The sequence below is a fragment of the Echeneis naucrates genome, chromosome 21, assembly GCF_900963305.1.
Source record: "Echeneis naucrates chromosome 21, fEcheNa1.1, whole genome shotgun sequence".
In the NCBI taxonomy this organism is placed as follows: domain Eukaryota; kingdom Metazoa; phylum Chordata; class Actinopteri; order Carangiformes; family Echeneidae; genus Echeneis; species Echeneis naucrates.
In genome coordinates this window covers 6,742,514-6,769,980 of record NC_042531.1, presented here as the reverse complement: position 1 = coordinate 6,769,980, position 27,467 = coordinate 6,742,514, and the positions used below count along the sequence as shown (strand labels likewise).

General features: G+C 39.1%; 2 protein-coding genes across 2 annotated transcripts in view; one reads left to right on the top strand and one right to left on the bottom strand.

The window, feature by feature from the left end:
* Positions 1 to 3,502, bottom strand: part of itgbl1 (integrin, beta-like 1) — a 35,479-nt gene extending 31,977 nt beyond the window's left edge. The window contains exon 1 of the mRNA XM_029530456.1: positions 3,277 to 3,502. Within this exon, the coding sequence (XP_029386316.1) occupies positions 3,277 to 3,368 (92 nt within the window). The 5' untranslated portion in view covers positions 3,369 to 3,502. The remainder of the gene's footprint in view (positions 1 to 3,276) is intronic.
* A 1,977-nt stretch (positions 3,503 to 5,479) lies between these two features.
* Positions 5,480 to 27,467, top strand: part of nalcn (sodium leak channel, non-selective) — a 53,710-nt gene continuing 31,722 nt past the window's right edge. The window contains exons 1-14 of the mRNA XM_029529873.1: positions 5,480 to 5,540; positions 7,431 to 7,452; positions 7,701 to 7,812; positions 8,006 to 8,067; positions 8,817 to 8,957; positions 9,295 to 9,477; positions 11,115 to 11,198; positions 11,326 to 11,465; positions 11,584 to 11,712; positions 13,795 to 13,946; positions 14,768 to 14,910; positions 15,146 to 15,250; positions 18,105 to 18,191; positions 27,276 to 27,407. Coding sequence (XP_029385733.1) covers positions 8,026 to 8,067; positions 8,817 to 8,957; positions 9,295 to 9,477; positions 11,115 to 11,198; positions 11,326 to 11,465; positions 11,584 to 11,712; positions 13,795 to 13,946; positions 14,768 to 14,910; positions 15,146 to 15,250; positions 18,105 to 18,191; positions 27,276 to 27,407 — 1,338 coding nt within the window. The 5' untranslated portion in view covers positions 5,480 to 5,540; positions 7,431 to 7,452; positions 7,701 to 7,812; positions 8,006 to 8,025. The remainder of the gene's footprint in view (positions 5,541 to 7,430; positions 7,453 to 7,700; positions 7,813 to 8,005; positions 8,068 to 8,816; positions 8,958 to 9,294; positions 9,478 to 11,114; positions 11,199 to 11,325; positions 11,466 to 11,583; positions 11,713 to 13,794; positions 13,947 to 14,767; positions 14,911 to 15,145; positions 15,251 to 18,104; positions 18,192 to 27,275; positions 27,408 to 27,467) is intronic.

Sequence of the window (27,467 nt, the reverse complement as noted above, 5' to 3'; positions counted from 1 at the left end):
TTTTCAAGTCATTCGTTCATTGGAAGCAGTGTAGCGCTGTAGCTGTCATTTGAGTAATGACTGAAAAAAGCACGGCTTTCAAACACTGAAAAGTAACATGGTTTGCTTCACTTGGCATATAATACACGTTTGCTTTTGTTAAACTATTGAGCATAGCTAGACCTGCAGTGTATGAAGTCATTCCACTGGAAAGGCAAATGAAACATCCATCCCATAGCTACATAGCTAATGTTAACTTTTCTGCTACCAAAACGTGAACTGGCTGGATGTGAGCCGGGAGCTGCTGCCTACGACTATGTGTCTTGTCTCAGACGGTCACCCGGGGGGGGGGGGGGGGGGGGGGGGGGGGGGAGCTGGGAGTCTAACTCACTAATTCTCGCCTCCATTTCTGCCATCATCCTTCATCTATGACAAGAAGTACTATCATAAAAGGAGGCAGAGGAGAAACTAGACATGGAGCACACAGGGCAGCATGGTGGTGTAGTGGTTAGCGCTGTCACCCTGCAATGAGAAGGTTGAGGTTTGATTCCCGGAATGGGGCAGCCGAACATGTGGAGGGAGGAAGAGACAGTGGACACTGGGCTAGAAGTCTAGTTAACTGGTGACAAGTGATGGATTGACCCCCCAGGTCCCAGACCAAGACCTCTCCACAGCGACAGGACCCTTCCAGAGGCAAGTGACGAGACCCCAGTAGAACAAATATCCCCAACAGACCGAACCCCCCCAGGGACTAGACCGGACCCGCCCAAACTGTTGGTAAGAATAGTAAAAGCAGAACTTGGTTTTTACTCTTTGGGGTTTCTCAGTGAGATTTGTTTCATTTGGGTGCTGTCTGACATTCCTTTTCAATTCCTATTCCTGCCCTTTCTTGATGCTGGCCAGCTGTCCAGTTTGAGAACAGTCGAGTTTCAACAAGCAGCAGATAAAATGTCACTGACATTCCCAAGAAAATCAAATACAGAATGTGTGTGTTCCAGGTGTCTGGGGAGGTTTTACAAGTTCCTTTTCGCACAGGCTTTACCTACTCGTTGCCTTTTTCGTTTTCACAAAACTGCTCTGCCGAGCAGCCCACTAAAATGTGAATAAATCTACCACTTTAAATCTACCTCTCTCAATGAGCTGTGGTCCTTTTCAATGACAGCATGACATCCAGTGACTTTGTCCCTACCTTCCACTGTATTTGTCCTCCTCAGGCCTCAGTTACTTTTCATTATGATTGCTGTACTGGTCTTGTTCAGGATTTTTGGTCTGTATGACAATTTAGCTCCAAAATGGAACTTGAGCTAATGTAATCCAGAAGTTGTGAAGACAGACAATGACACTACATAGAGAACAAGTTTTTTTTCCCCCACTAACTTGTCAAATTGCAGCTTTTTTTTTTGTCCATTTTCAGTTGTGCTGAGGAAGTTGGCCATGCTAAGTGCTGAAGGTCTGATTAACTGCAAAGTGAAAGTGAGGTAAATTTGCATATTTGGTGGCAAGTTCAACTGAATTTCAATGGTTGCTTTCCACACTCCTGCATAAGTGAAGAGACATCTGCTTGGCCACTTTGGCACCACTTGTGTCAAACAAACTAACCAATCAAAGTTTTCTTTACACATTATAGCCTACACTTTTTAAATCTCCCACTTGACCTGCAGGAAATGTCTGTATTTTTAGTATTAAGTAGTACTAGGTCATAGAGGGTATTTGAGGTCACAGAGGAGATTAGATCAAACTGGTTTGCTTTTTTGGCATCAACCCTGACATTGCATATGAGAAATTTGTCCATGATATTTGATCAACTCACCTGTGTGCTCATTCAGAAAGATAAAAAAAATAAAATAGCGGTATACTTAACTCAAATCCATCTTTTGTATCCAAGAGCAGCATGCAATCCTTTGTGTTTAATAAAATTGGCCAAAATTAATAAATAAAAACAATCTGTGGTTTGTGCCCAAACTGTGTGCTCAGGTGTGTGCTACAACACACAGCCTCTGTGAGACCGAACACAGCACAGGCTTTGTGTTGATGTTACTCATTATGGACGGCTGGAACAGGAGAATTCAACAAAATATTGAGGGCAATGAAGAAACTGCAATCTATTGTAACATGAGTAACAGTTTCATCGTCATCATAAGTGGGTGAGCATGGCATGGATGTTTCATCCAGCCTTGTTACACTCTACTCAGAACTGAGGTGATAAAGCATAACTTTCACTTCAGACAGTTTTTTTTCCCCCCCACATTTTTTACACTGTCCAGTTGATTACAATGATGTATCTGGTAAGCAAACAAGCTACAGAAGAGATCCTTTGGGTACATATAGAGGACACAAAGGAAAACATTGTCATCAACCCAAGTCTCAAGACCTGTTGCTCTCTGTGGCAAAGCATGTGTGGGTTTTGCTACTGTTTGTCCAATAAATACCATGCAGTGTACAAGAAAACGTGCACAATGTAGTCATTACATAAGCATGCTGCACCTGCTTGGGAGTAAACACACCCTCTGCAGCTGAGTTAAGTTTAAATCCACATGGTAACATTTACAGTTCTGCTGACAGGGCTTCAGCATGAAAGGCCAAGACAAACAGAAATAAATCTTTCACATGAAATTTTAACCGAGGAATGAATTAATTTCATTCTTTCCATTTTCACACTTGATTCTGATTATGTCTGATACTGGGAAAAGAAAAAAAAAAAATCTATGGTTTTACGTCAAAGTTAAATCATTAAGATTTTTTTTTTTCTTTTAAAAAAACAAAGACTATATGATATAGTAAAAGCAATCGACAGCATTAATTCATAATGAGCTTTTGGTCTTTTCTTCGTATTTAAATGTTGGTGTGGTTCTCTAAATATCAACAACAAAAAAAAAAAACAAGTTTTTGACATGCAAAGCCATTGCTCTGGCCAATATGTTAGTAAAGATTTTCTTGCACTTCACCAATTGCTATACTCATGTTAACTAAGTGTCCAAACAAAAATGTACAAATGTCTCTTAGTTCTGAACAGTGTTATACTGTGTCAAATAATAAAACTGAGAAATGAAGAAGCAGCATACTGATATCATATGACTTGTCATGCAGCATTCTGACCTCTGCCAAGTTAAACAGCATAGAGAAACAGCACAAAGAAGTTAGCAAGTTCAATATACACATAAAGATACTCCTAAACTTTTAAAATTTTACTCTGCAAATGTCGTCTTTGTCAGCAAAACTCTGCACCTCCCTCCTCCTTCTTGGTCTGCAGACTACCCCAAAATAAACAAGAAAAAACAAGGCTGTGTGGAAACTCACCTCACCGATTGCAACAAAGTCTCTTCCACGGTTGAGAGCAGAATCAGAAACAACGGCACTAACATGGACTGTACCAAAACCTCAGTGTGCATGTTTAAATCCCACAGAAACCTGAAGTAAAGTAGCTTGAAGGAATTTCCCAATCTTGCTCTCCTTAAACAGACAGGACAGGAAGAGAGAGTGAGACGGAGAAGAAAAGGAGAGAAAGAGCAGCAGGCTGGCCTGAACTGGCTCAGTCCCTTTAGAGGCCAACAATCCTCTCCATACAAGTGCCTTTGATTAGTGTTGACTCTCAGACACAGTCCTGGGCAGGAGCTGGAATGGGGAAATCTGCCAAAATGAAAAGTTAAGTCACTAGTTTGAGGTGTAATTAGAAGCAGGCAGTTTTTTTTTTCCTTCAATCACTCTTTCCCCTCTCCATTTTGCAGATGATTATTCTGTTGCTGTAGTTTTCTTTCTATATATCCCTTTCATCCTCTTAATAATGCACAAAAGCCAGAATGAATCCTAATAGGCCTTTTCCTTTTAAGAGAGCTTGACATAATTGTCAAAATAGAAAAATCGCAGGTGTGAATATGGTGACTGAATGTTATTTAGCCACTTTAAGATGTTGTGTATGATGGCTCTCTGTTACTTTTTGAGTTTATTGGGATACCTGAGTGGAAACAAGTGATTGTTTGCATTATTAGTAACAAATGTTTTTGCTGCCATAAGTCAAAACAAAAGAGTAATCATACACAATCAGATATGGAACTTGAATGCAAGAGATAAATTTTCTTATTTTTCAAGACACTCAGCCATTTATTGACAATCAAGGCATTAGAATCCAATATGGATCAATGTTTGGCTCAAATTGGCTTTAAATAAAACTGTGTACTCGTGTGTGTGTGTGTACTCACCCATTGTGTGCTTTTGCCCTTAAACTATGAGTGAAGTGTGCTTGTTCAAAGTTTGCTTGTTCAAACATTTTGACGATGCAGCACAAACACACAGGTGATTAACATTAACATTAACAATGGCTGTAGCCCGTCATGTTTTACCAATTGCAAGGACCCGGTGTTGTGCATAATGGCACACTGGGCTTTGTTAGTATTATTAGATCCACCTGATCTGAAATGTCAAAATGTCTCCTGAGAAAAAGGCCTATTAGCTGCCTGACATCACCTGATTCGTTCACGCATTTTATTCCCATACTGCTATCTAAATTTCCTCCACCATCCACCCACGTAAGATGTAACACTTGTATGTGTGTGTGTGTCTGTGTCTGTGTTTTGTTATTGTCAGATTACTGAGAGCTGCCTCAACTGCTAGAGGCTTTTCTGCAAGATATACCTGCATACTTATGTGCCATGATTGGTTGCTAACTTTGACTGGATTTGTAGCAGTATTTGGCAGCAGTGAATGAGCTTTATTTAGTTTGAGAAAAACTGGACCAGTAAAATATTAAGAGGAAGAAAAAGCAACAAAGATTAGATAGATTAGATATTAGATATAAGATATAATTTTATAAATTTTACCATCACCTACTAGTATGATGCAGTATAAACTATTCTATTTATAAGAGTATTACAAAAATAAATTGAGACTAATAGTACATGGACAGACCACATTTTTAGAATTTCTTTTTTTGTTATTGTGATTTTGTCAGCATAAAAAATCAGATCTAAATCTACACATTTTGTGTTGTTGTACTTTTGAACTTTCAGGCAGGCACAAGCCAAAGAAATGGGAAGTCTATATCAGTTACAGACTAGTTTAGCGCCTCATGTCTTTACTGCCCTGAGCTGACCAGATACAAGCTGCCCTTAGATAAACCAGTTACGGAGACTGCACCAACCTGCATCATAAAAAGCCTGTTTCACAAGTTTTATTTTTCACAGAGCCTAAAACAACAGACTCTACAATGAAATTAAGGAATAAAACATTTCACAGGTTTAAACTTTTTGGTGATTTAAGATAAGAAGTTTGTGAAGAAGATAAGAAGAAGTGATGATGATGATGATGATAATGATAACAATAATAATAATAATAGTCATAATCATAATAATAAATGTTCAGGAGACTGAAGTGATGCAGCAACCTGGGGACCTGGAGCTGTTACCATGGAGACGGCGGCGCGCCTCCGCTGCAAGCGCTGCTGGCTGCAGAGAATGTGATTTCAACCTGCGCGCTCCCGCTCTCTCCCACACGGTTTCAGCACACCCGGAAAACAGCTGATGTCATGGAAAGGACGAGACGCGGCGGATAAAGGAAATCCACCTCTCGTAAGTGATTCACCACGTTTTGTTGTTTTTTTTTCCCCCTCTTTTCGGCCAACACTCCTGTCGTGTGTGTGTGTGTGTGTGTGTGAGTTGACGGGCGGCCGTTGTTGCTTTAAAGACCGACTCTCGGCGCTGTCGGACAGCTAGCATGTCGGCTCTGCAGGAAGAGGAGGGCTTCTCCTCCTCCGGAGCAGGCCCTGATCAAAATGTTGTCCTGTATTTGCTACCTGATCACATGGTCAGGTTGTCAGGTAATATATTAGCCCACATTTTTGGCTTACTTCCTGTGTTTACCTTGTTGTGTTTTGTTTTTTTTTTCCTAGCTGAATGTAGCACCTTAGCTCTCCTCTGTTTCCATAGTAACCTTGGCTCCCTCCATGTCAGTCGTTTAGATTTAAGGATGGAGGCCTGCTCTCCCCGATTAGCAGCTGTGTGCATTTTGTCATATGTTGTTTGCAAAGGTGATCTGGTTCCTCAGAATGGTTTCAGGATTTCATTATATACCGCTGAAGCCTGGAAGGCCGCAGTGGGTCAGCCATAGTAGGGCCTTCATGTGTCTTAGCTACCCCAGCTAGTGGTTTTCATAAAATCACCAATGTTGATGAGATTTCTTTTTCATGCACTCTTGGAGTAGTTTTTTTTTTTTTTTTTTTTTTACCATTTTGTTATATACTTACAAAACTTCAAGTAATAATGTTTTGAATGCTGTAACGCAAAGTTTTTTTAACAATGATATTGCTTGTATTAGTGCTGAGATGAGCTCCAGCACCCTCTGGGACCCAGCTGGATAAGTGGTTGAAAATGAATGGATGCAACAATATTGAAAGTTAAGAACAGTAATTCTTTGTGACACCAGTAACTTATGAAATGCATAGGGGCTCTAACAACCATTTTATTCATTAAAGACTTCTAGTTGAATGATGCAAGAATTGACCCAATGAAAAGTTAATTTTGATGTGCCCACCTTATACCTTTACTGCATACTTGCATTTAGCAAAGTCCACCTATTTGAGACCAGTAAGGATTACCTAAATCTCACTATACAGTGCAGAACTGTGCTCTAAAACTGTCCTGCCTTCATCTTCCGAACTTTCTCTTTGTGTTGTAATTAACACGATACTTCCACAGTGCACTCCTTAAAAATGAAACTTAAGCTAAGAAAGTTTGCATCCTCCAGCAAATACTCAGAGCTACATTTAATGTGCTCAGTGATCGCATTCTGTCCATGAGGAACATGTCCTTTCTTCAAATGGAAAAGTAATTGCAGTCTTTGCCACCTATACTCCCACATAATAGCACTTAGACCCTGTAATTTTGTTTTCACTCTTCCTCATGTCTCCGTCTGCATATGTTAAGTGTAGCAATTACACAGGGAAATTGCTTCTAACTACATGGGGCTTTATAGCATGGACAGTTTCTTTCCTTGGCAAAACTATAAAAGGAAACAAGAATGATACAGTTACTTTGTTTTCAGGTTCAAGAATCTTTGTTCTCCCAGAGGGGCAATTCTCTGTGCAGCCGGCAGTACATTAAAAACATAGATAGGCATGACATAACAAATACTATATTTGCATTCCCATGCTAAGTAAGAAATTCTTGTCTTTTTACTGTAAAAGAATTTGTACAAGCAATTGTATTAAGGTTTTGCAAGATGCCACTTTAAAATGTTGATTGATTATTTACAATAATTCCATTCCTTTAAGTGTTTTAGCCTCATATGGCACAATTGAATTATTTTTCATTAGTCAAGTTAAAACAGACAAAAAAAAAATAAACATGTTTTTGAACAAGGCACAATTTCTTGCACAGCTATCAGTCAAATGAAGGTGAGCGGGAATAAGCTTGTGGTGCTCTACCTGTCGAACAATTACATTTCCATTTTTTTTTTAACAGAAACATCTGTTTGATACTCTGGGTAAGACAACTCATTTTAGTTTTCCTTAAATAGTCTTTCGCATTGTGATATGCTGATTAGAGTATTATTTTAAGAAATTAATATTTTTGAATCATCTGGTTAGATTAAGGCAATAAGGCAATATTCACGTAAGATGGGTGGACCAAATAGTCTTAAATTTCTTCTACAGCTTCACTTGTATCACTTGTGAATATGTTCTCTCACCTACTGCTCTTATGACTGCTACCATTCACTGACTGCTGCCACAGGACCTCCGGGCCTTTAGGACATTCTTCTTTTTGCATCTCTAGTCTCTCTCTCTGGTTGGTCTCTCCACCCCTCTGTGACCTGGGGATGAACGCACCAATGAGGAGCCTCACAGTGAGTCCCTTGGCCCTACTCCACCTCATCTTCTTCCTCCACAACACCTCAGCCACTCACAGAGTGTGTCGCATAAATATGCCTTGATGTCAGGCGTGGCATTCCTGTCTCGATGAGCGTACTGTAGATGTGGGTAGTGTACTGTACACCATATAAGCCATAATGTTGACTAACTGTTGTGTGTTATTTACAGGGTATGCCTGATCGCATGTTATGTGCAGTGCTGGAGCAATTTCAGCTTTACTTTTCCCTTTGGTATGTGCGCTTTGTCCCCATTCAGAGTGTCATTTCTTCTTGTGTTCTTAAGTTGAAACGGCCTCGACAGTTTTCCTTTTTTGTATAGACATGCACACAAACATACACACAAACAGGGACTTTCACAGGGCAGCACCAACTCACACTGTTCAGTAGGTTACACATGTTAATCTACTGGCACCTTGGTGTTCAATCTGATGAAGATCATGTAAGATCTTTTCCAATGGTAAGTCACTGGAGCTGTTCCAATGTGAATACACTTGTCCTGTGTTCCATTTGTGCTATGTTGTGTATCACAGTGGCCATTCAATAATGCAGCACCTGTTTAATTTCAAAGTACACGTCCCTGTTCTGGCAATTCAAGTCAGGGTAGTTTAGTCTGCAGAATACGCATCACGAGATACTAAAGCTTAATGGTACACGTAACTGTATATGCAAGCCACCATTGATATACAGCTTATCAATACCATATTGTTTAATCAAAGAGTTGTACACTTAGTCAATTATTTCTCAAGAAGTGCACTAACATTTTAAACTCACTTTCTGTTAATCTGGCCTGTATGGCAAATTAGCAGCTGTGCCTGCAAAAGTGTGTATTAAATTTAGTTATTTTGTTTACGACCATGTTATTGGACAAAAAGTGTTACTGCCACTGCCCAGACTTGGATGCAGCCAGTTTTCACCTGTTCCTCATTGAGCTTTGGTCATTGTGTGGTCCGCCTCTCTCTCTCTCTCTCTCTCTCTGTCAGATCCACTCTCTGTATAGCACGGCCAGCCCCAGCATGCTGAAGAGGAAACAGAGCTCACGGGTCGAGGCCCAGCCCATGACGGACTTTGGGCCGGATGAGACCCTTGCAGACAGTGCTGACATTTTCTGGATCAACAAACCAGTGAGTGTGCCTTCTGAGCAATCCTGTGCCTGTCACCTCTGTTTTGTTCCAAATGTTTCAAATATTTGGAAACATTTCGTTATGAATTACTTGACAAAATAGTGATAAAGTAATATTTAGATGTTTTTATTGTGAAGAAAGGCTAACTGCTTTATTACGACAATGAAGAAATCAAAGTGCTCAGACGAGCTCAGAAAACAGACAGCTATTCAGAATAAGCGTACTGACCTGTTGTTGCTAGAGCTCCAAAGAAAGGCCAACACTTTAAATGAAACACAAGTCTAAAATGTGGGACCTTTAAACCAAAATTTGTTGTTCTTACTTTTTTTTTCTGCAGTGGGTGCACACTCTGTTGCGGGCCTGTGCCATCATCAGTGTCATCTCCGTATGCATGAACACACCCAAGACATTTGAACATTACCCTCCTCTGCAGTATGTGACGTTCACGCTGGATACACTGCTCATGTTCCTTTACACCGCTGAGATGATTGCCAAGATGCACATCAGAGGCATCATCAAGGTACCTGGGTCCTGAAAAGAAATTTTTTTTATTTTTTTTTTTTTTTCATAGCAAAATATTGGAATATTTAACAATATCACAAAGAAAAGAAAGTCAAACCGCTCATTGATATTCAGGAGCTGTTGTCATAGTAGATGTGTTTCTAAAATTTTAAATGAATTTCAGCACATAAGAAGTTTCCGTTATTTTGTATGCTGTGTTTTTGTCTGGGAAAATAGATATTTAATTTCATACATGTGTAATTTTATTCATACAAAAAATTGGGAATGAATTTGGATAGAACTTTACAGAAAGAACTTTTTGGCTAAACTTCTTAGTGTTAAAATGTGATGACGCAATGGCTTTCATGTTAAACTAATTCATATAACAACATTCAAGCTTGTGCACTTATTGGCCTGCCATTACTGATACAGGCGATCTGCATGGCAACACTCATTTTCAGTTTTAAGAGAACTGCTTAGCAGCTTTTAGCAAAATATACTAAGTGGTTGAAGGAAAGCCGTAAGCCAAAATAAAAAAACAGTTGAGGCCATATTGACCAAATGCTGTATCACAACCTACATCAATAATATCCAGAAGTATGGCTTTTGTGTGCAACTTCATATTTTGCTCACACTTTCATTCATCCTTACTAGCTGTATTGCGCTTTAATTTCAGATGAATCAACATAATTCAAAGCCAAGGTGTACGGATAATGTTATGTAGGAACATCCAGGGACAGACATCTGGCAGATGAAAGGCCCATAATTACGGCTATAAAAAGTGTGGACAGCTTAATTGGCAAATCAGGGATAACAAGCATGGAGGCACAAGAGGGCACAAATTTAGAATCACCAGTCATAAGAAAAAAAAAAACATAATAAACTGAAACATTTTATTGTCTTTCTCTCGATGTTTGGTTTTTTTGGCTTAGCTGATTCTTGACAGTAAATGAAAGCCTTTTTTGTTTAAGGATTGAAGGTGTTTGTAGCTTTTCCATGATTGTCAGGTAAAGTTTGTCTTTATAAATGTGAATTTGTGGGGTGGTTTTTAAAGATGCGTCATAGTCCAGTGTCTAAAACTGTATGATTGACACTTAGAAGTTGCATTTTGTCGTTGTTTGTGGAAAGTGCCTGCCCAAAACAAATGTTCACATAGTGTGGTACTGTAATTGCATGCCTCTGTTTTTGTCAGTGTGTAATCAAACATGGTCCTTATCTGTAGAGTGTTTCAGAACACACCCTCCTATTTGCAATCTTTCTTCCTGTGGAAGATTGACCTCCTAAGAGCGCTTTCTCTCTAAGTGGTAATTAGGTATTCTGGCCTTGTGACATTTTGTTCAGACTTCTGGGCCTTAATGATTTTTGTCTCATCGCATTCAAAACATGACTCTTCTAGTATTGCTGTCAGCCTGTAATACTGGCATGACATGCGAGGCCTTTTTCCACACAAAGGCTTTAAATCACACTGAGGCGTGTCTGTCTAACTGTCCATCCCATACGCATGAAAGGGATGTCTTCAAAGTAATGCCCCCTGAAAACTTGATTCAACACAAGCGTTCACTTGATCTCACAGGCATAAGAACACTAACCCTGCCCTCGGCAATCATCGTTTTTTTTTTTTTTTTTTTTTGTCATCGTTTCTTTTTCTCCTTGTAGGGGGATAACTCCTATGTGAAAGACCGCTGGTGTATGTTTGATGGATTCATGGTGTTTTTCATCTGGGTGTCACTAGTACTGCAGGTACATTGCAAGATTCTCCCTTACCTATTACATTTTTTATTATTACTCCACCATTTTCTTTGTTCACATAAAACAATGGTTTATTATAGTTTTTCACTTCTTGACAGTCTACTCATCTTTGTTTTAGGTGTTTGAAATAGCAGAGCTTGTGGATCAGATGTCTCCATGGGGAATGTTGAGAATCCCCCGAGCGCTCATTATGATCCGAGCCTTCAGGATCTACTTCCGATTTGAGCTTCCTCGCTCTCGCATCACCAACATTCTGAAGTACAATATTGCCATCACCATTTCTCTTATCTATGATCCCAACAATTAATATATACAGTTGCACAATAATAAATCTGGCATTGACATAAGCCTTTTTGTCACATTTTTTGCTTTGCAGGAGATCTGGGGAACAGATATGGAGTGTGTCCATCTTCCTGCTGTTTTTTCTTCTGCTCTATGGAATTCTGGGAGTTCAAATGTTTGGAACATTCAACCATCACTGTGTTACTAACGATACAGAGAAAGAGTAAAAAGTCTTTTTTTCCCGCTATTAAGTATAATTATATGACATTTCTGGTTTCCTAATATTATTAACAACCCGTTTTAGAAATAAATTTTTAACATCCTGTCATCGTTGTTTTTCCCACTCATAATGGATATCAGGCATTGTGCACTTACTGAAGCAATACTTGTTAGTTTGAGACATACATTGTAAGTAGGTTCCACACTGAGTGCAAAGCAGCAAATCAAGGCACCCAGCAATGCACACCTACTTAAAAACAGCCAGCACATTTTTTTTTTTTTTTTTTCAAGTTAAAGTATAAAAAATTATGTTTCTCTCTGCTAATTGTGACATTTACATTAAATCTGCACCATTTGGTTGTTAAGTGATCACACTATTCATCTGAGAATGATTACTAGTACTTACTTGATACTGTGCTGGTTGAAGGCCAAATGCTAAAGAGATTTGCCCACCTTTACAAACACCATCCTTCCCCTGCACAGTGCTATGGTTGTACATTTAGCAAAATACCAATGACTCAGCCTGATTTGTCAGTAACGGTCACCTGCAGAGAGGACTCTGACGGCTCTTGGCAGAATCTCATCTCTTGTGATAGGTTTGGTGTGACCATCTCAGCTGCAGCCTCTCACATTTGATTGGTCTTTTTTTTGTGGAGCAGAACCATGCACAGTCGTCAGGAGCAGGTTGACCTGCATTTGTTCATTTTTCTTGATTACATCAGGCTCATATTTATGAGCTCATAGCTGAAAAACATTGTTTACTTGAGTCAGTGGAAGTCAGTGTTTCTCTGCAGAGGGAAACAGGAAAAGCAGGGACTGGCATAGTATGTGGGGGAAAATGTGGGATTGTGGATGTGTTTCTGCAAAGTAGATTATGCATGTGAACACAATTGTGAGGGGTTTTCAATATAATGATTCACTTAAGGATGATGATAATATGATGTATAGAGGAGAAAGCCTTGTGGAGAGATGGGGGAAGCAATCATCGTGATTAAAGCCCAAGGCTGCAGAGAAAGCTTACACTAATTATAATAATTTAAATTTCCTGCATTGTCCAGCTGTTGTATTAAGCTCAGCTACCCCTTCCATTTTTCCTTATTGTGTGTTTAAGCACCCAAGGGACCCAAGGGACACATAAATTGACCATTAGTAGCATCCATTCATGGCTAGCAACATGGCTAACAACAGCAATACCTGACAGCTAATTTGTATGATGATATGCTACTTTCTCTGAGGGATTAGATGGAAAGTGGGAAAAATAGAGTATATGTATAGAGGATGAAGATGCCTTTGGATTAGTGAACAAAGTGATTCCTTTTTTTTTTTTTTTTTTTTTGGAAGTGATGACTTCTGTGATTGACCTCCTCACTGCTCAACACCTTTTGAGGTGAATAACATGCATAGTTGTATACAGTGGAAAATGTAATCTTTTGAACTGAAAATGGGTGACATTTCTTTGAAGATACTTTGAAATCATTGCTGATTGTCAAACTTTGACTGTTTCTTTAGCAGTTCAGGGCTTTGGTTTGACCCACTTCATTATTAATATCCCACTGTAACTGGACATTCGGTCTCTCATTTGAAGATAAATTTGTCTCTTTGATAAATTTGATAATTAATAGATAGAATGATTTCTTAGATAAGATACATTGATTTATTCAGCAGTATAATTAACTTTATTGGGATTCACCACTATACATCTGATCGCCCTTTGTGATAGATCAATAAATGATCCCTTCTGATCCTGTACCCCCTAATAAAGAGTTTGGATGAATGTCTAGGCAGGCAATTTGAGGAAATTCGTTTTCATTAGAAACCTCAAGCAGCTGGTGAAATGACATGTGGCTAAAAGTAAGGGACTTAGGAAAGATAACAGGCAGGTCGTCATGTCTTTGTACTCTGTATCTGAAGCCTTGAAAACCTGTAAAATTACATTCACATTGTGCAGCAAAACTTTTTGAATTTTACATTAGCCTTGTCTTTGTCTCTTATTTTACTCACAAATTATGAAGTATATGTTTGCCCCAAGTACCTACCATTGTAAACATATAATTGAATGTTTTTGTTCTTTTTTTTTTTTTTTCAGTAATGTGTCATGGAACAGCTTGGCCATCCCAGACACCCACTGTTCCCCACATGGAGAAGGTTACCAATGTCCTTATGGCTTCAAATGTGTGGACTTGGAAGAGCTGGGCCTCAGCCGACAGGAGCTTGGTTACAGTGGTTTCAATGAACTAGGTATAAACTAAAATACACTTCTAACTTCTAGAGTGGAGCTGCATTAAGTGCTTTGTAGAAAAATTCAGATGTCATTGTTGAGGAATAACAATATGTCACATCCATGTGACATGGACAGCTTGTACCCAAAAATGCAATAACTCTGTCATGTCAGTAGGTATTTACCAAACCCAGAGACCCTAAATTAGAACTAAATAAAAATCTGCTGTCTTTTACATTTTTTCCCATTCATTTCAAACATTGTAGTAATATGGACTGTTGTTTCTTCTCTGATTAAATAATATTTGTCCAACTGATAAAAGCACCCAGTTCATTTGCAAAGAGTAGATCAACAGCAGCTTAATTTTGTAGTTTGGCCAACTCACTTTAAATTTGTTATCTCTATCTGACCACATTTGTCTCTAGCAGTGACACAGACTTGCATTAAAGAACTGTTCATCAGATTAATGAGCCTGCCAAACAGTTATAACTCCATTTCTTGGCATTATGAAAAAGAAAGTATGCAGATACTGCTGTTTTGAATTCTTCATCCTTCAACTCATCAGAATGTGCATTCATTATAGATAAAAAGAGAAACTCAAGGTGTTGTTTTTTTTTGTTTTTGTTTTTTGTTTTTCTTGAAAACCCAGTTTGAGGAAAGCCATTGTAATTGGTGTGTGGCTCATAAACACAATTATCTTAAGATAAAAACTTAAAAAAAAACAAAAACAAGAACACTGATTAGTTATTGAAACTAGATGTGAGAACAGACACCAGTTTCCACAGCAATCTCTGCTTTTCATCTGTTTTTTGTTTTTTTTTTCCCCCCTCTCTTTGTTAAGGTACAAGTATCTTCACTGTATATGAGGCTGCGTCACAGGAAGGTTGGGTGTTCCTCATGTACAGAGCCATTGATAGTTTCCCTCGTTGGCGCTCCTACTTTTATTTTATAACTCTCATCTTCTTCCTGGCGTGGCTTGTCAAGGTTAGTCCGTCCCTCTCTACTCTACTTTCAGTTCCTTTGGCACAACAGCTGAGAGAGTGACTTACATAACCCAATCTTTCACCTACAGGCTTGTACCTCTGCTAGCAGAATGCTCTCTGGCTAATGATGGAATGAATGTTTTGAGTAGCAGTGAAAGGAAGGTCACTTTGTCATTTGTTTTTAATTGTCACATCACTTTTCCTGTCTCAATAGCTCTCTTCTTTCTGCTTTACAGAATGTGTTCATTGCAGTCATCATCGAGACATTTGCTGAAATCAGAGTCCAGTTTCAGCAAATGTGGGGGTCAAGGAGCAGCACCACCTCTACTGCTACAACTCAGGTAGAACTATTAAACTTATACACAGTAATGCGATAAAATGTCAAATAGACAACTTAATACAGTGCTCCAATGTGTCCTGATGCTTATCTCTGTTGTGGTGCAGACTAATAAAAACAATGGACAACAATGAATATCCTCACTGAGATGTCAGATGTCCTCTTTTTTTTTTTTTTTTTAGTAAATTGGTTGATAGCATGAAAGATCAAGTCTGCTTTCTCAGAACACAGTCCTGTATATTATTATTTTCTTCAATTTAATAACACAGATTGGGAAGATCTATTCAGTAAAGGGACACACAGACATTTAAGTGTCAGGTGTAATTTGAGATGTAAAATAACTCTACATAGCACTTTACCAGGAATTAAACTGCATGATAGACTCGCAGCCTTCTTGGAGTTTTAGCATTGGATTGGTGTGCCTTCGTAGGTCTTTTTTTTTTAGGTTTAACTCTAGCTCTCTTGCAGATATCCTTTTAGCTATGAAAAGATTTGTTATTTCAATCCTGATTAATGCAAATTTTTTGCTTGATGGAGCTGTGTTTGATTGCCTCTTCTTCACTTACAGTAGCCTACTCTGGATTGACATAAAGGGCGGGAAGTGGGTTTGAAGTAGAAAAAATCAAGAGAGAGACAGAAAGTCAAAGTATTCTGTGTAATACATTTATGATTTATGATTACATTATATCTGAAAACTAGGAAGAGGCAGAAAATCTGAGCTCTCTCTTTCAGAGCTGAGGTGTCGAATACATATGTTGATACCCAATAACAACTCCAATAAATAAAAAAAAAATATATATATATATATATGTGTGTGTATGCATAGATCTGCTAATGTGTTTTGTTGATTTAGATTTTGCGTAATGGTATTATGTGTGGATTGGAGTTGAGAAGAATCCAAACCTTTTAAACAAATTAGATTTCATAATAGAATCATAATAAAATTGGCATGAGTCAAGTGTTTTTCAGTCATATTCCCTCCTGGAGATTTGTGAAACTAATAATCCTATTGTTTCAGTCATGGCAAACAGAGCGGTGCATTTTACATGAATATACTGCCATGACCTTGAAAACAATTAGCCTTTCTTACCATTATCAAAATTAATTGTAATTGTCATCATCATCATCATCATCATTCCCCAATCTTTATCATAGAGGGTAAAAACTAATTAGCTTGGTTTGACACTTAGCTGTCAATCACTGAGGCTGAAACAATATGCTTCCTTCTTTGTGCTCTCTAGAGAGTGGGGATGGTATAAGGTGGCCCTCAGAGACACAATGCCACACTCCCCATTCTTTGACATTGCTGTGCTGTCTCCAGATTGTTGAGCCTTTTAACAGAGATTAGGCTGTAAAAGCCTAACTGTGTTGATAAAATGACAATGGATTAATCCACTTTTGTTTCACAGGATCAGGTTCTTTTTTCCCTATTTTGATGAATGGAGCTGTAATTAAAGGCTGAACCTGAAGTTGAATTACACTGAAGGCTACTTTGGGTTGTCTGAAGTTGAATGATATCAACCGTGTGTGACATCCAGGTTGTAGATACAACTTTCTTTGTCATACCATATAAAAAAAAAAAAAAAAAGATAATAAAAACTTTGGATTGAGCACTGCAGTCTTGCGAGGATGTGATCAAATGTGACGCTGATGTGACAGGTATGAAACTAAGCTGAAGCAAAGTTACATGTGGTTAAGAAATAGAACGAGTGAGGAAGAGAAACTGCACACTTTCTATGTGGAAAAACGAAGCAGCAGCTTTTTGCATTGGCTGTGTGATGCAACTGGAACTTTGAATTCATTCCTTTGAAATTTTGCTTGTTTGTCAGAGGTATATTGAATGTCATTTTCAACAGGTCAAAACTTTAACTGCACCAGGAGTGTACAAAAGAACTTTAACCAACGTCATCCATGACTTACTGACATCCATGACATTTTGTGTTGTGGATTTCAGTTTTTCAGCCATTGGCCACCATCAGATGCTGAAAGTGTAGCTGCAGTTTTGACCTATTTTGACTTTCTTCTTTTCTCCATACACTTTTGAAGTCGTGTCAGAAAACCTCAACTTTGCTTCTCCATGAATATCAATCTTGAACCACCAAACCACTTAGTTACTCAGTTCATCGGGAAATGTGAAAAACAAACAAAGAGTTATTTTTACAAACTCATTCTCCAAGAAGTTCACTGATATTGGACTATTCTGTAGTATATGAAGTTCAATGACAGCATGACAGATTTCATTTTCAATGTGAACAGTTTCTATTGGTGTGTTTGCACTGCTATGGATTCAGAACTGAACGGGAACTGACAGTCATGATCCTCAGATTATGAAATCCCCTGATTTTTGGGGTTTCCCTACATTTCCACTATAAGGACAGAATTACAATTTAAGAAGTGTTTCAGTTTGTGACCACTTGCTGTTACCGCTTCTATCAAATTAACTAACTTATTAACCCAATAAAGTACAAGAATATTGACATGTCTTGATAGTCCTTATGAGGTTATTGCATTCATTCATTTGTGCCTTGGGAGAAAAATTGATATTCATGACTGGGCCAGCTGCTTTGTGAGTTTGCAAGTCTCTGCTCTGATATTGATTTGTTTTTTTATTTTTCGCGTTAGACCCTTAGGCCCACACTGTATTTTGTTACTATCCTGCAATTTTGTGTGGGTATGAATCTGTGTGTATGATGCCTTCAGCTTTTTTGCGGCCACAGATGTTTTGTGAAGATTTAGCCAAAGGGTAGATGTGTATGCTTTGTCCACAATGTTTTTTTTTTTTTTTTGTTGTTTTTTTTTTTTGGGGTGTGTGTATGTGTTGTGTCGTCTGCCCCTCATGTACTGTCCTTGTGCCACAGATGTTCCATGAAGATGCTGCTGGGGGATGGCAGCTTGTAGCTGTGGACGTCAACAAACCACATGGCCGAGCTCCTGCCTGCCTCCAGGTAAACACACCTCTCAATTAATATGTTGCTGATGCTGTTGGTGTGAAAAGTCTTTCTATCCCTCTCACACAAAAACACATGCATGATTCTATGAAATATGTTTATCTTGATCTTTAATTTTGATCTCTAAAAGCTCAGCTCTGAATCTGCTCGGGTATTCTTGCTTGTGCGACTTGTTCCATTTTTATTTAAACGTGTCTCTTGATGTCAACCCACTTTGAATTAGTAGGGAATCCACAAACCTTGAACACCACATATGCATGCAGGATCACCTCATTGTTTTCACATTTGTCTGCTCTTGAATGGCTGTGTCAAATGACTAAATGATGGGATTTTAAATGAGAGGAGGCTCATGTTTGATGTGGAGAGGTGCACTAATGATGTCGCTCCAGTGATAGATGAGTTTTAAATGAGATCTACATGATGGACACCACTGTTGCCTTATGGCCGGTGTGATCTAAATGGTAGGGCTTTAAAGATAAGCTGAAAGCAGCAGGCGATGCTTACAGCTGGCCCACTGTTGATAGCATTGGGGTGTAAAAGGCTGGACCCTTGCTGTGAGAGACTGCCAATTGAGTCTACAGCTATGAAAGGATAGCTGGCTGGCAGCAAACTCTCATAGAGAAAATACTGTTCCGGTGCTCAGCTTGAAAGAGGAACACACAAACAAACAATCAGAAAGAGAAATGACAACTGAGAAATGGGGTTTGAGAGGAAGGGAAGAAACAGGGGAGAAAAGATTATTTATTTATATTATATTCCCATCCTTATCATCAGTTGGAGGGATAGCCAGAGGGATAAACATGGCTGTCTTCCCTCTGAGCCCTGTGCTCCATTACACAGAACATCTAAAGACTGCTTCATCTGCCTCATATCCAAATTGTCTTCCAGTGTCAACAAGAGGATCCTGTCTGAAAGTATGAATTAAGGGTTAATAGATGTGACATGTGACTTTAGGGCCGCAATGGACACCATCAAGAACCTGTGCATTTTTGTTTAGGTGGAGGTCCCAACCCACTGAAAAACAGCACAATGATGTCTGGCAGATTAACTGAACCAATCTTATCTAACATCATCTACATTACATTGTGTTACCTAATGGATTCAAGCATATTCCTAATGAATTACTCAATAATTAATTGTCAAGTAGGAGAAATGACTGCATTTCTTGAATTAAAACTCTGCTTCAAAATATAGTGTTTTGGCACCTGCCACATGGACCTATGTATTTCTCACTGGTACCAACACACCCACTCCAGTGCAGATCCTTATTGTTGTTGTTGTTGTTGTTTTTTTTTTTTTAACAGCACTGTTTGAAGTCAGAACAACAATGTCTTAAGAATGGAGACAGTGGGGCTGACCTCCTATTAGATGGACTAAGTTCCACAGTTCCTTTAGTGGTCCAGATTTTAGGACAACTTGCACTTCCATCACACGGATGAGCTCTGGGCAATGGCCCAAAAAACTGTAACAGATGTCTGCTGTCACAGGGAGCCTGCTACATTTAAAAAAAAAAAAAAAAAAACAGTGGGAAGGGAAGGAGCAATCATCTTGTGGTTCATTCTTGATAAAATCAGGGGAGTATATTTAATAGTAAGAGCAGTGTCACACAAGACACTTATTGCAGTGCGATACAAGGTGGGAGAGAGGTATGTAAATGAGCAAAATGTTTTCTGGTTCTTGAAATTTCATTGTGTGTGCTACTCACAAATTGCAGAATTTAACTCATTGTTTGCATAGGGTTATGTCAAAGAATGTATGGTGATATTCATACAAAAGAATTTGTTTCCACACAATGACTGAAACAATGCCACTATATGAGCTTGCAGAACCATTCCTCTATGTTCTTTGGCTTGAGCTATTCCTGAAACACCAGTGCTCACCAACTGATGCACAGCTAAACCTCGCAGAAAATGAAATATGTTGTTCAGAAGCTAAGTGTGTGACTGTATATATTACATCAGATGTAATGGAGCACTTAGTCCCTCTGAGATTGGTGGTGAAGTTTAGACCTGAATATTAAGTTTAGAAAAAGATTAATGTCTTAGTTGCACACGGAAATAGCAAAACATGTGAGATAGTTTTTTCCCTACAGAATCATCCAGTATGAACGTCCTTGTAAAATGGAGTCTAGTCTCAGTAATCTTTGTCACCTTCCTACTAAATACCCCCTGGCCTAGCATCCTAGCATGCAGCTTTTGTTTGTCATATACTGCAGACAAGCATACCCTGCTAATGACGAAGGTTTTCACAAGCCCAAGATCTTTAAGGATGATTTTATTCCCATTATGTTACAAATATTTTTCCTCTGCTGATTTGTGAATTGTTTTTTTTTTATCTAATTGATCTTTTAGCATTGTTGCTGATTACAGAGACCAAGATTAATATCTTAAAAGGCATCAGTGATTGTATTGATTACATAACTGCATCCAGGAATTAGCACAATGGCTGATTAAGTTAAGGATGTCTTGTTTTGCAATTTTGAGATATTCCTCTCTTTGTGTTCTTTTTGCTTGCTCATTTAATCTCTAGAGGCTGAAAAGATAGCAGTCCAAAGTTGTAAATTTCTATCTTTACAAGCAATGGATTCAGTTCTGAACTTCAAAACATGCCACTGACAGTAAATCTTTAGGGTAAGACATTTTAATAGATTTTATGAGCATGATTTATGTTTGTAGTCTCACTTGCTGTAAGCAAAAATGTGAAAACATTCACAACAAACTTATTATTTTTCATAAAGTGACCACAACAGCTGGTCTTTGTAAAAAAAAAAAAAAGGGAAAAAAAACTTTTTACTGCCAGCTTTTAGGCTTTTGTTATTATTTAAATGTCTGCCTACTTGAGGATTTAAAGTGTCAAACGTGAGGCAAATAATAATAAAGTAGTGTAAAAGTTGAATAGGAATGAGAATGACTTTGACAGGCATCATACAGTGCTAGTTTCAAACGTTATCTATTGTTTTCAGTTGTCAGTCACACACAGAGCATTTTGTGGCACGTCAAGCCATCAAACCACACTGAAAATGTTTTGATTTTATGCTGACGTCAGGAAACTGCAGTTCTAAGCCAGCTGTTCAAACCAAACCGCAAAAGCCACATCACAGAGAGATGCCCCTCGCGTTTGTAAGCGCGCAGTGTTTACCAGTGTTTTTAAATTCCTGCAGTAAATTGGTTTTTTGTTCTTATGCAAATGCGACCAGCAACAACAAAATCCAAGCAATTAAAGAAACATTTTAATAGATTCCCTCTATCTAATTCAAAAACATATGATGCACAATGTCTGCGGTGGAAATATATGCAAATTATATATGTGGTTTAGGTGGCTTATATTGCCTTCTTCTTCAGCAATTTCTGTTCACTGATGTTGCCACAGATGGCGTGATAGGGCGTCTTTTATTATGGTGGTATTGGTTTTGATTAATGATGGATATTTCCAGCTCTCTCTCCCCATAGCTTCACTAAACACGTTATTTCATTGCTTTTTCACCCATATCAGAAAGAAGAAGCGCGAGCTGAGTAGACAGGTAGAGTGAAGACAGGCAGTGGAGATCCAGCCTGCAGGGCCATCTGCAAGTGCTGGCAAAGTGAGGTGTGAGTTTCTGTTCTGCTCTGCCTGGCTCCAGAGTAATTGGCCGTCAAATGATTAAAATGTTTCAGGGCTGGCAGGTGGGCCCTATCTACATACAGGCAGCCTGTGTGTGTTCTCCTGTTTGTCTGTCGGTAGCTCATGCGTACCTGTCAGACTGTCTTTTAAACCACCAGCATGTGTCTGGTCAGGCCTTTGTGTGCCTTGCCGTCAGCCTGTCGATCTGCCTGTTGACGTCTGTCCATTTGAGCACGTTCGTGTGTATCACTGTGAGTCTGTCTGGGTCCGACGGGCTGCAGCAGTCGGAGATAACACATAATTGATTAACCACCTGCTCTTTTTGGAGCCGGAGAGGATCCAGAAGGACCACAAACCAAAATAGCCCTCATAGCGGGGAGCACCTCTGCTCTCCATCCTCATTCTGACAGTTGTTTTTTCAATGATTTTATGAACCTCACAGTAATCTTAATACCAGTCTTAATTTTGATTTTCTGCCATCCAAAGCTATCTTTCTTACAGTGTTTCTGCTAAAATTACTCGTGAGTAAGTGTGGCCAGTACTGTGGCAGTTTGATTTGACTTTATTTTTCAGGTTTTTTTTTTCTGGTTATGCTGCTCTGGAAAAATAACAAATAACACCCTTACTATGGGTTTCACCAGAGTGGTTTATATTTGATGTGTACGTGTTCTTATTAGCTTTCATGCTGAAAGTCTAACGTTTGAACATTAAATATTAAACCAGAGGCAGCAGCTAATTAAGTTAGCTTAGCATAGAGATGTGGAAAAAGGGGGAAACAGCAAGCATATCTTTATCTAGGGGTAAATCTCACTACCAAGTGTCAAATGTAGTCAGTTAAAGAAGCTATTTGTCAGATTTGATATAGCTAAATGTTAAATGCTAGAAATAGCCAAGTTTCCAGTCTGCCATGAAGATTTTGTCCAACTCCAGTCAAACAACAATTGTCACCACTTTGCCTTGGCAAGAAATTACATTTTTCAGCAGGCAAAAAGTTTCCACTGGTGACTTCAGGACGTCCAAACCAATAGTGCATCAAATCAATCTCAGTTTACCCACAATTTAGAATTATTGGACAACTGTTTATGTAGAAGTTAAACAATTGACAAGTAGTGTGTAATCTTGTGCTACACTTTGGATTGTACCTCTGGACAGAGCCTGCACAAATATATTTATTTATGATCCGACATGAAATTGAGGTTGAAGTCTGAGCTCAAATGCATGGATATGCTACTGTGTATGTGTTTGTGATTTAACAGAGTAACTGGCAGTACATTCATTAATGCCAAAATTGTGTTCGTATCACAGCTCATTTATCCAACTACACTGTCTTTGTACTCTATTGATTGCTCTGTATCTGCTCACAGTACAGACATGTGTGCTTTCCAGTCTTCCTTTTGGTTTCATGGTAGCAGACCAGACCAGTAGAGGTTAACAGAGCATGCTGTTTCTTTCCCCACAGACCTGCTCTACTAATTAGTCCCTTGTGCTCAACAATGATATAATTACACTGCAGATTGGAGCTTTGGCTGTTGTAAGCAAAAATAGAGGGTGGCACTTTATGCAGGTGCATCCCGCTTGTATTTAAAATTTAACCCAGACACATAAATGAAGGAACTGGGGGATTTCGGTTCATAATCAAAATATTACATCCAAGAAAAGTGAGAAAAGCCATGATAAATGCTACCTACTTCTAGTAGCCCAGGAGGATCATGTGATTAATTTAACATCACCTTTTTGGCAATGAGCAGTTAATGCTGCTTGCTTGCCCTGCCTCCGTACTCAGTTCGAAGAGCTAAATGCAGAGTGATGGATGACCTAGTAGCTCACTGGGGGATACTCAGGCCCAATGAATGGAGCACCTTTTTTATTACCTCTCCCTCCAACACCAGGGGTTATTGATTTTCTGGATCCCTCCTAGCCCTGCTGGCCACCGATCTTTGCCACCTGGATCTTCTTAGTGACACCATATGTACCCCTGAAAGCCTTCAAACACAACAGTCAAGGTTAAGGCCAGTTTGCTTCCGTCAGAATGAGAAGGAGGTCACAGAGGAAAGAGAAAATGGCTGGGAAATAAATAAATAAATAAATAAATAAATAAGAAAGAATGAAATGGTGAAAGCATTAGTAAAGAGGAAAATTTGGGGCACTGCAGGATATACGTGTATAATGCAAAATAAAAATACCTGCAAGCGGCGATGAAGTGTCAACATTCTTAGACTGACTAGCATGACTGGATCAGATTGTTTATTCAGTCTAGACAGCAATCAGCTAGATGCACATTTTAGTGATATATGCTGGAGTGAAATAAACCAAAAGAAGAGGCGGCAGAAACCAGACAGGAAATGCATACAGGGGTGGCAAAGCAGAGGAGATATTATTAAGAGTAGGAGCGTACACACAGGCAGACTATCATGTTTTATTAAGACCTTTTTTCCAGCCAAAGACATGAGTCAGCCTGTTCAGTCAGAACTGTAATAAGTGAAGGGGCTCCCACTTTGTCAGATCCCCAACCCAGCAGGATTTTACACACCCACTGCTTCAGCCAAAAGCTTTATATCAAAATAACTCTGTGCTGATGCCAAACAATGCTGAAAGTTAACTGCTCACCAGTTCCACAGTAGATTTCAGAATTGGCCTGTCTGTTAACCAAATGCCACGCAGCAGAAAAAAAGGAGCCTCAAACTCTGATTATCATTGTTTATTTATTCAGTGTCAACAAATTGCTGTGCAGAGTCTGAAGGGATAAGTCAAGTGAAGCAGTATGTAATCCCACTCAGTTTCTCTTCTAATCTGAGTAAACAGGAGGAAGAAAACTAGCTGGAGTTTGTGCCAGAACATGGCCCAGTCTGTTGGTGACAATTCCTGTGTGAACGTTCCTAAATCCTGCCAACTATGTGCACATGTGCTACACTCATCTCTTGTACCAGTGGAAAGAGCATTTGTCCTCCTTGACAGTCGGCATGAACAGACGGAGCACGAGGAGGCAGTCATTTGTCTGTCAGTCTTCTCCCGTCTTCTGTTACAGTTTCAGACACTGGAAAAGCTCCAGAATTGATGCATGTGCTTAAACCCTGCTATAGATGATCATTGAGCTTCATTACAGTGAATCGTGTTGAGACATCTTCCGTGGACATGGCTGAAAGTTGTCTTACCTCCTTAATGACAATGCAGTTTATGTCCCAATGACAGTGAGTGAGACTTTGTTGTACGTGACTAGACATACATTTGATAAGGAACAGACGTTCTCAGGGAAGAGGTTAAAAGGCTTACTGGAAAAAAGTGTTGTTTTGCGTTTTTTATTTTTTTAATTTAGGTCACAGTGTTTCACTAAATACCGACTTACACTGAAGAACCAACAAAAAAAGCTGTGAAATTAATTCACACATTTTGAGGCCCTGTATGGTGTACCGGCGCCATCAGCTGCAAACTCTGTGATTTTGTGTTAGAACAACATGGACCTTGTGATGTCATGAAGGCCAGCACTTCCTTTATCTTTAGTCATTTGGGAAAAAAATGAGGAATGCAAGGTAAAAATTATATTGTTATTGTATGGTAGAGCTGCATCTGTCATACAGGGGTTACAAATATCTGGTGCTCTGCAGTTAGCTATCCAGCTTCTTTTTCTTTTTTTTTTTTTTTGGTTAGCAGTTTGATTCCCAACAGCTGACAGAGAATATGGGCAAAGTCAGGACCTTGAGAAATTCAACTGTGTCATACACACAAGCATGTACTTTCTGTTCTCTGTCAGTCTGCCTCTGTCATTCCTGTTTCCTCCCTCCCTCCCTCACACACACACACTATCACACCCACAAACACACCACTATGTTCAGCCAAAACACCCATGGGGGAAAACGTCTGGTCGCTGGAAATGTCAAACTGCTTTGTCACGTCCAATCTCAGTCAGGGAGCCTAACCGCCGCGTGTGGAGAGTGGGCATGGGTGTGTGTGTGTACTGCAAAAACACCCAAGCCCAAGGCTACAACCTCTGTTGGTCTGGAGCTCTCAGTTGGGCTTAAAAGAATGGCATGAATTCACATTTGTGACATAGATTGATGGTGTTTAATAAAAAGCAACCAAGCAAACAAAGATAAAAGCTAGATAAGGTGAAAAGGAGTAGAAATAAAAATTGTAGAACATTGAAACAAATGTAATAAATTAATTTTTTTCTCTTTAACACTGATACATCATCTTTTACCCACAAGTTCAATCAGATAATTTTCTCAGCTAATTTTATCACTTGTTTAAAAAAAAAAACAAAAAAAAACACAACAGTAAATCAAACTTTGTACAGTAAGTGTTTTTGTGTGTAGGAGGGTGGATGGCAGTGGTCCTGTTTTCCTGCTGCGAATTTGATCTTTCCGGCAATGCTGAAAAAAAAAAAAAAAAAAAAAAGGAAAAAAAATCTTCATCTGTCTTAAAGTCCTTTCTCTCATTTTTCACTTTTCTCAATCCTTCCCATTGCCAATCTCGCATGCAAGTCTTTTTTTAGGGTGAGTGATTCTACCCACTCACAAGCTGTTCCTTCTGCCACATATATGCAGTTCATGGCTGTGATCACATCTGTCGCATTGTCTCCAAAGGAATGCAATTTATGTCTGCTCGTCTAAATGAAGAGTGTATTCTTTGTGGAGCAGTTTCTTCTCATTCTTTAATGCCATGATTGTTTCCATCATGTGCTGTGGTTGTAGGCGCTCGATGCCAGTACATTTCCCACAGGAAATAACATACATTTGTCCCCGGTCCCCCATTTTTCCCCTCTTGTTTCCAGCTGTCTGAATACACGCTGATTCTCCTGTCTGTTTCTCCCAGCAGCCAATGAAAGGCTCCTGATTGCTTTGAATTTCTGACAGTGTAGCTGCTGGCCCTCGTTGCCTGTTTCCAATTATTACTATGCAATATAGTTTATGGTTGGCATTGCCACTAAGAAAGAACTTACACCTGTGATACCACATGTACATCCCATTTGTCTTTGAATATCTGCCAGTCTGTCATCTGTCATGCAGCCTGTGTTCTCTGAAATCCTAACAGGATTCATATCTGTGAATTTGAGCAACGTCGTTTTTGGTTGAGGTTATCTACTCTAGGAAAATAAGAAACAGTGTGAAACACAAGGGTGCATCCTTCTTAAGCGAGTTAGTCATTCTTAGTCTTTTGTCTATTATTTGGTGTACACTGAACCTCCTGTTTGAAGACTCTCACTATGCAGATAGGTAGAAAAAATGTATTCTGAAAGAAAAGGAGATCTCATCTGCCTGTTTCCTTATCTGTCATATGGAATAAGTCTCACTCAGTGGTGCAATACCCCTTACTTGGCTTATCTGTCTTTCAAATTGGAAATTATCTATCTCAGACAGTGCTGTGATTTTTATCACAGTATTGGATGGCTCATATTCAAACCTGAATTTGATCAAGTGCTCTCCTAATTTGCCTGTTGTTTGCAATTTACATTGATTGCAATTGTATGCTGCTCTGTTTCCACAGCAACTGATGCGATCCTCTGTGTTCCACATGTTCATCCTGAGCATGGTGGCTGTGGACGTCATCGTTGCTGCTAGCAACTACTATAAAGGCGAGAACCACCGCAGGCACTATGATGAGTTTTACATGGCAGAGGTGAGATGTTTTTTTCCAAATGACCACTCCAACACCCATTTAATGTGATACCAATAAGAT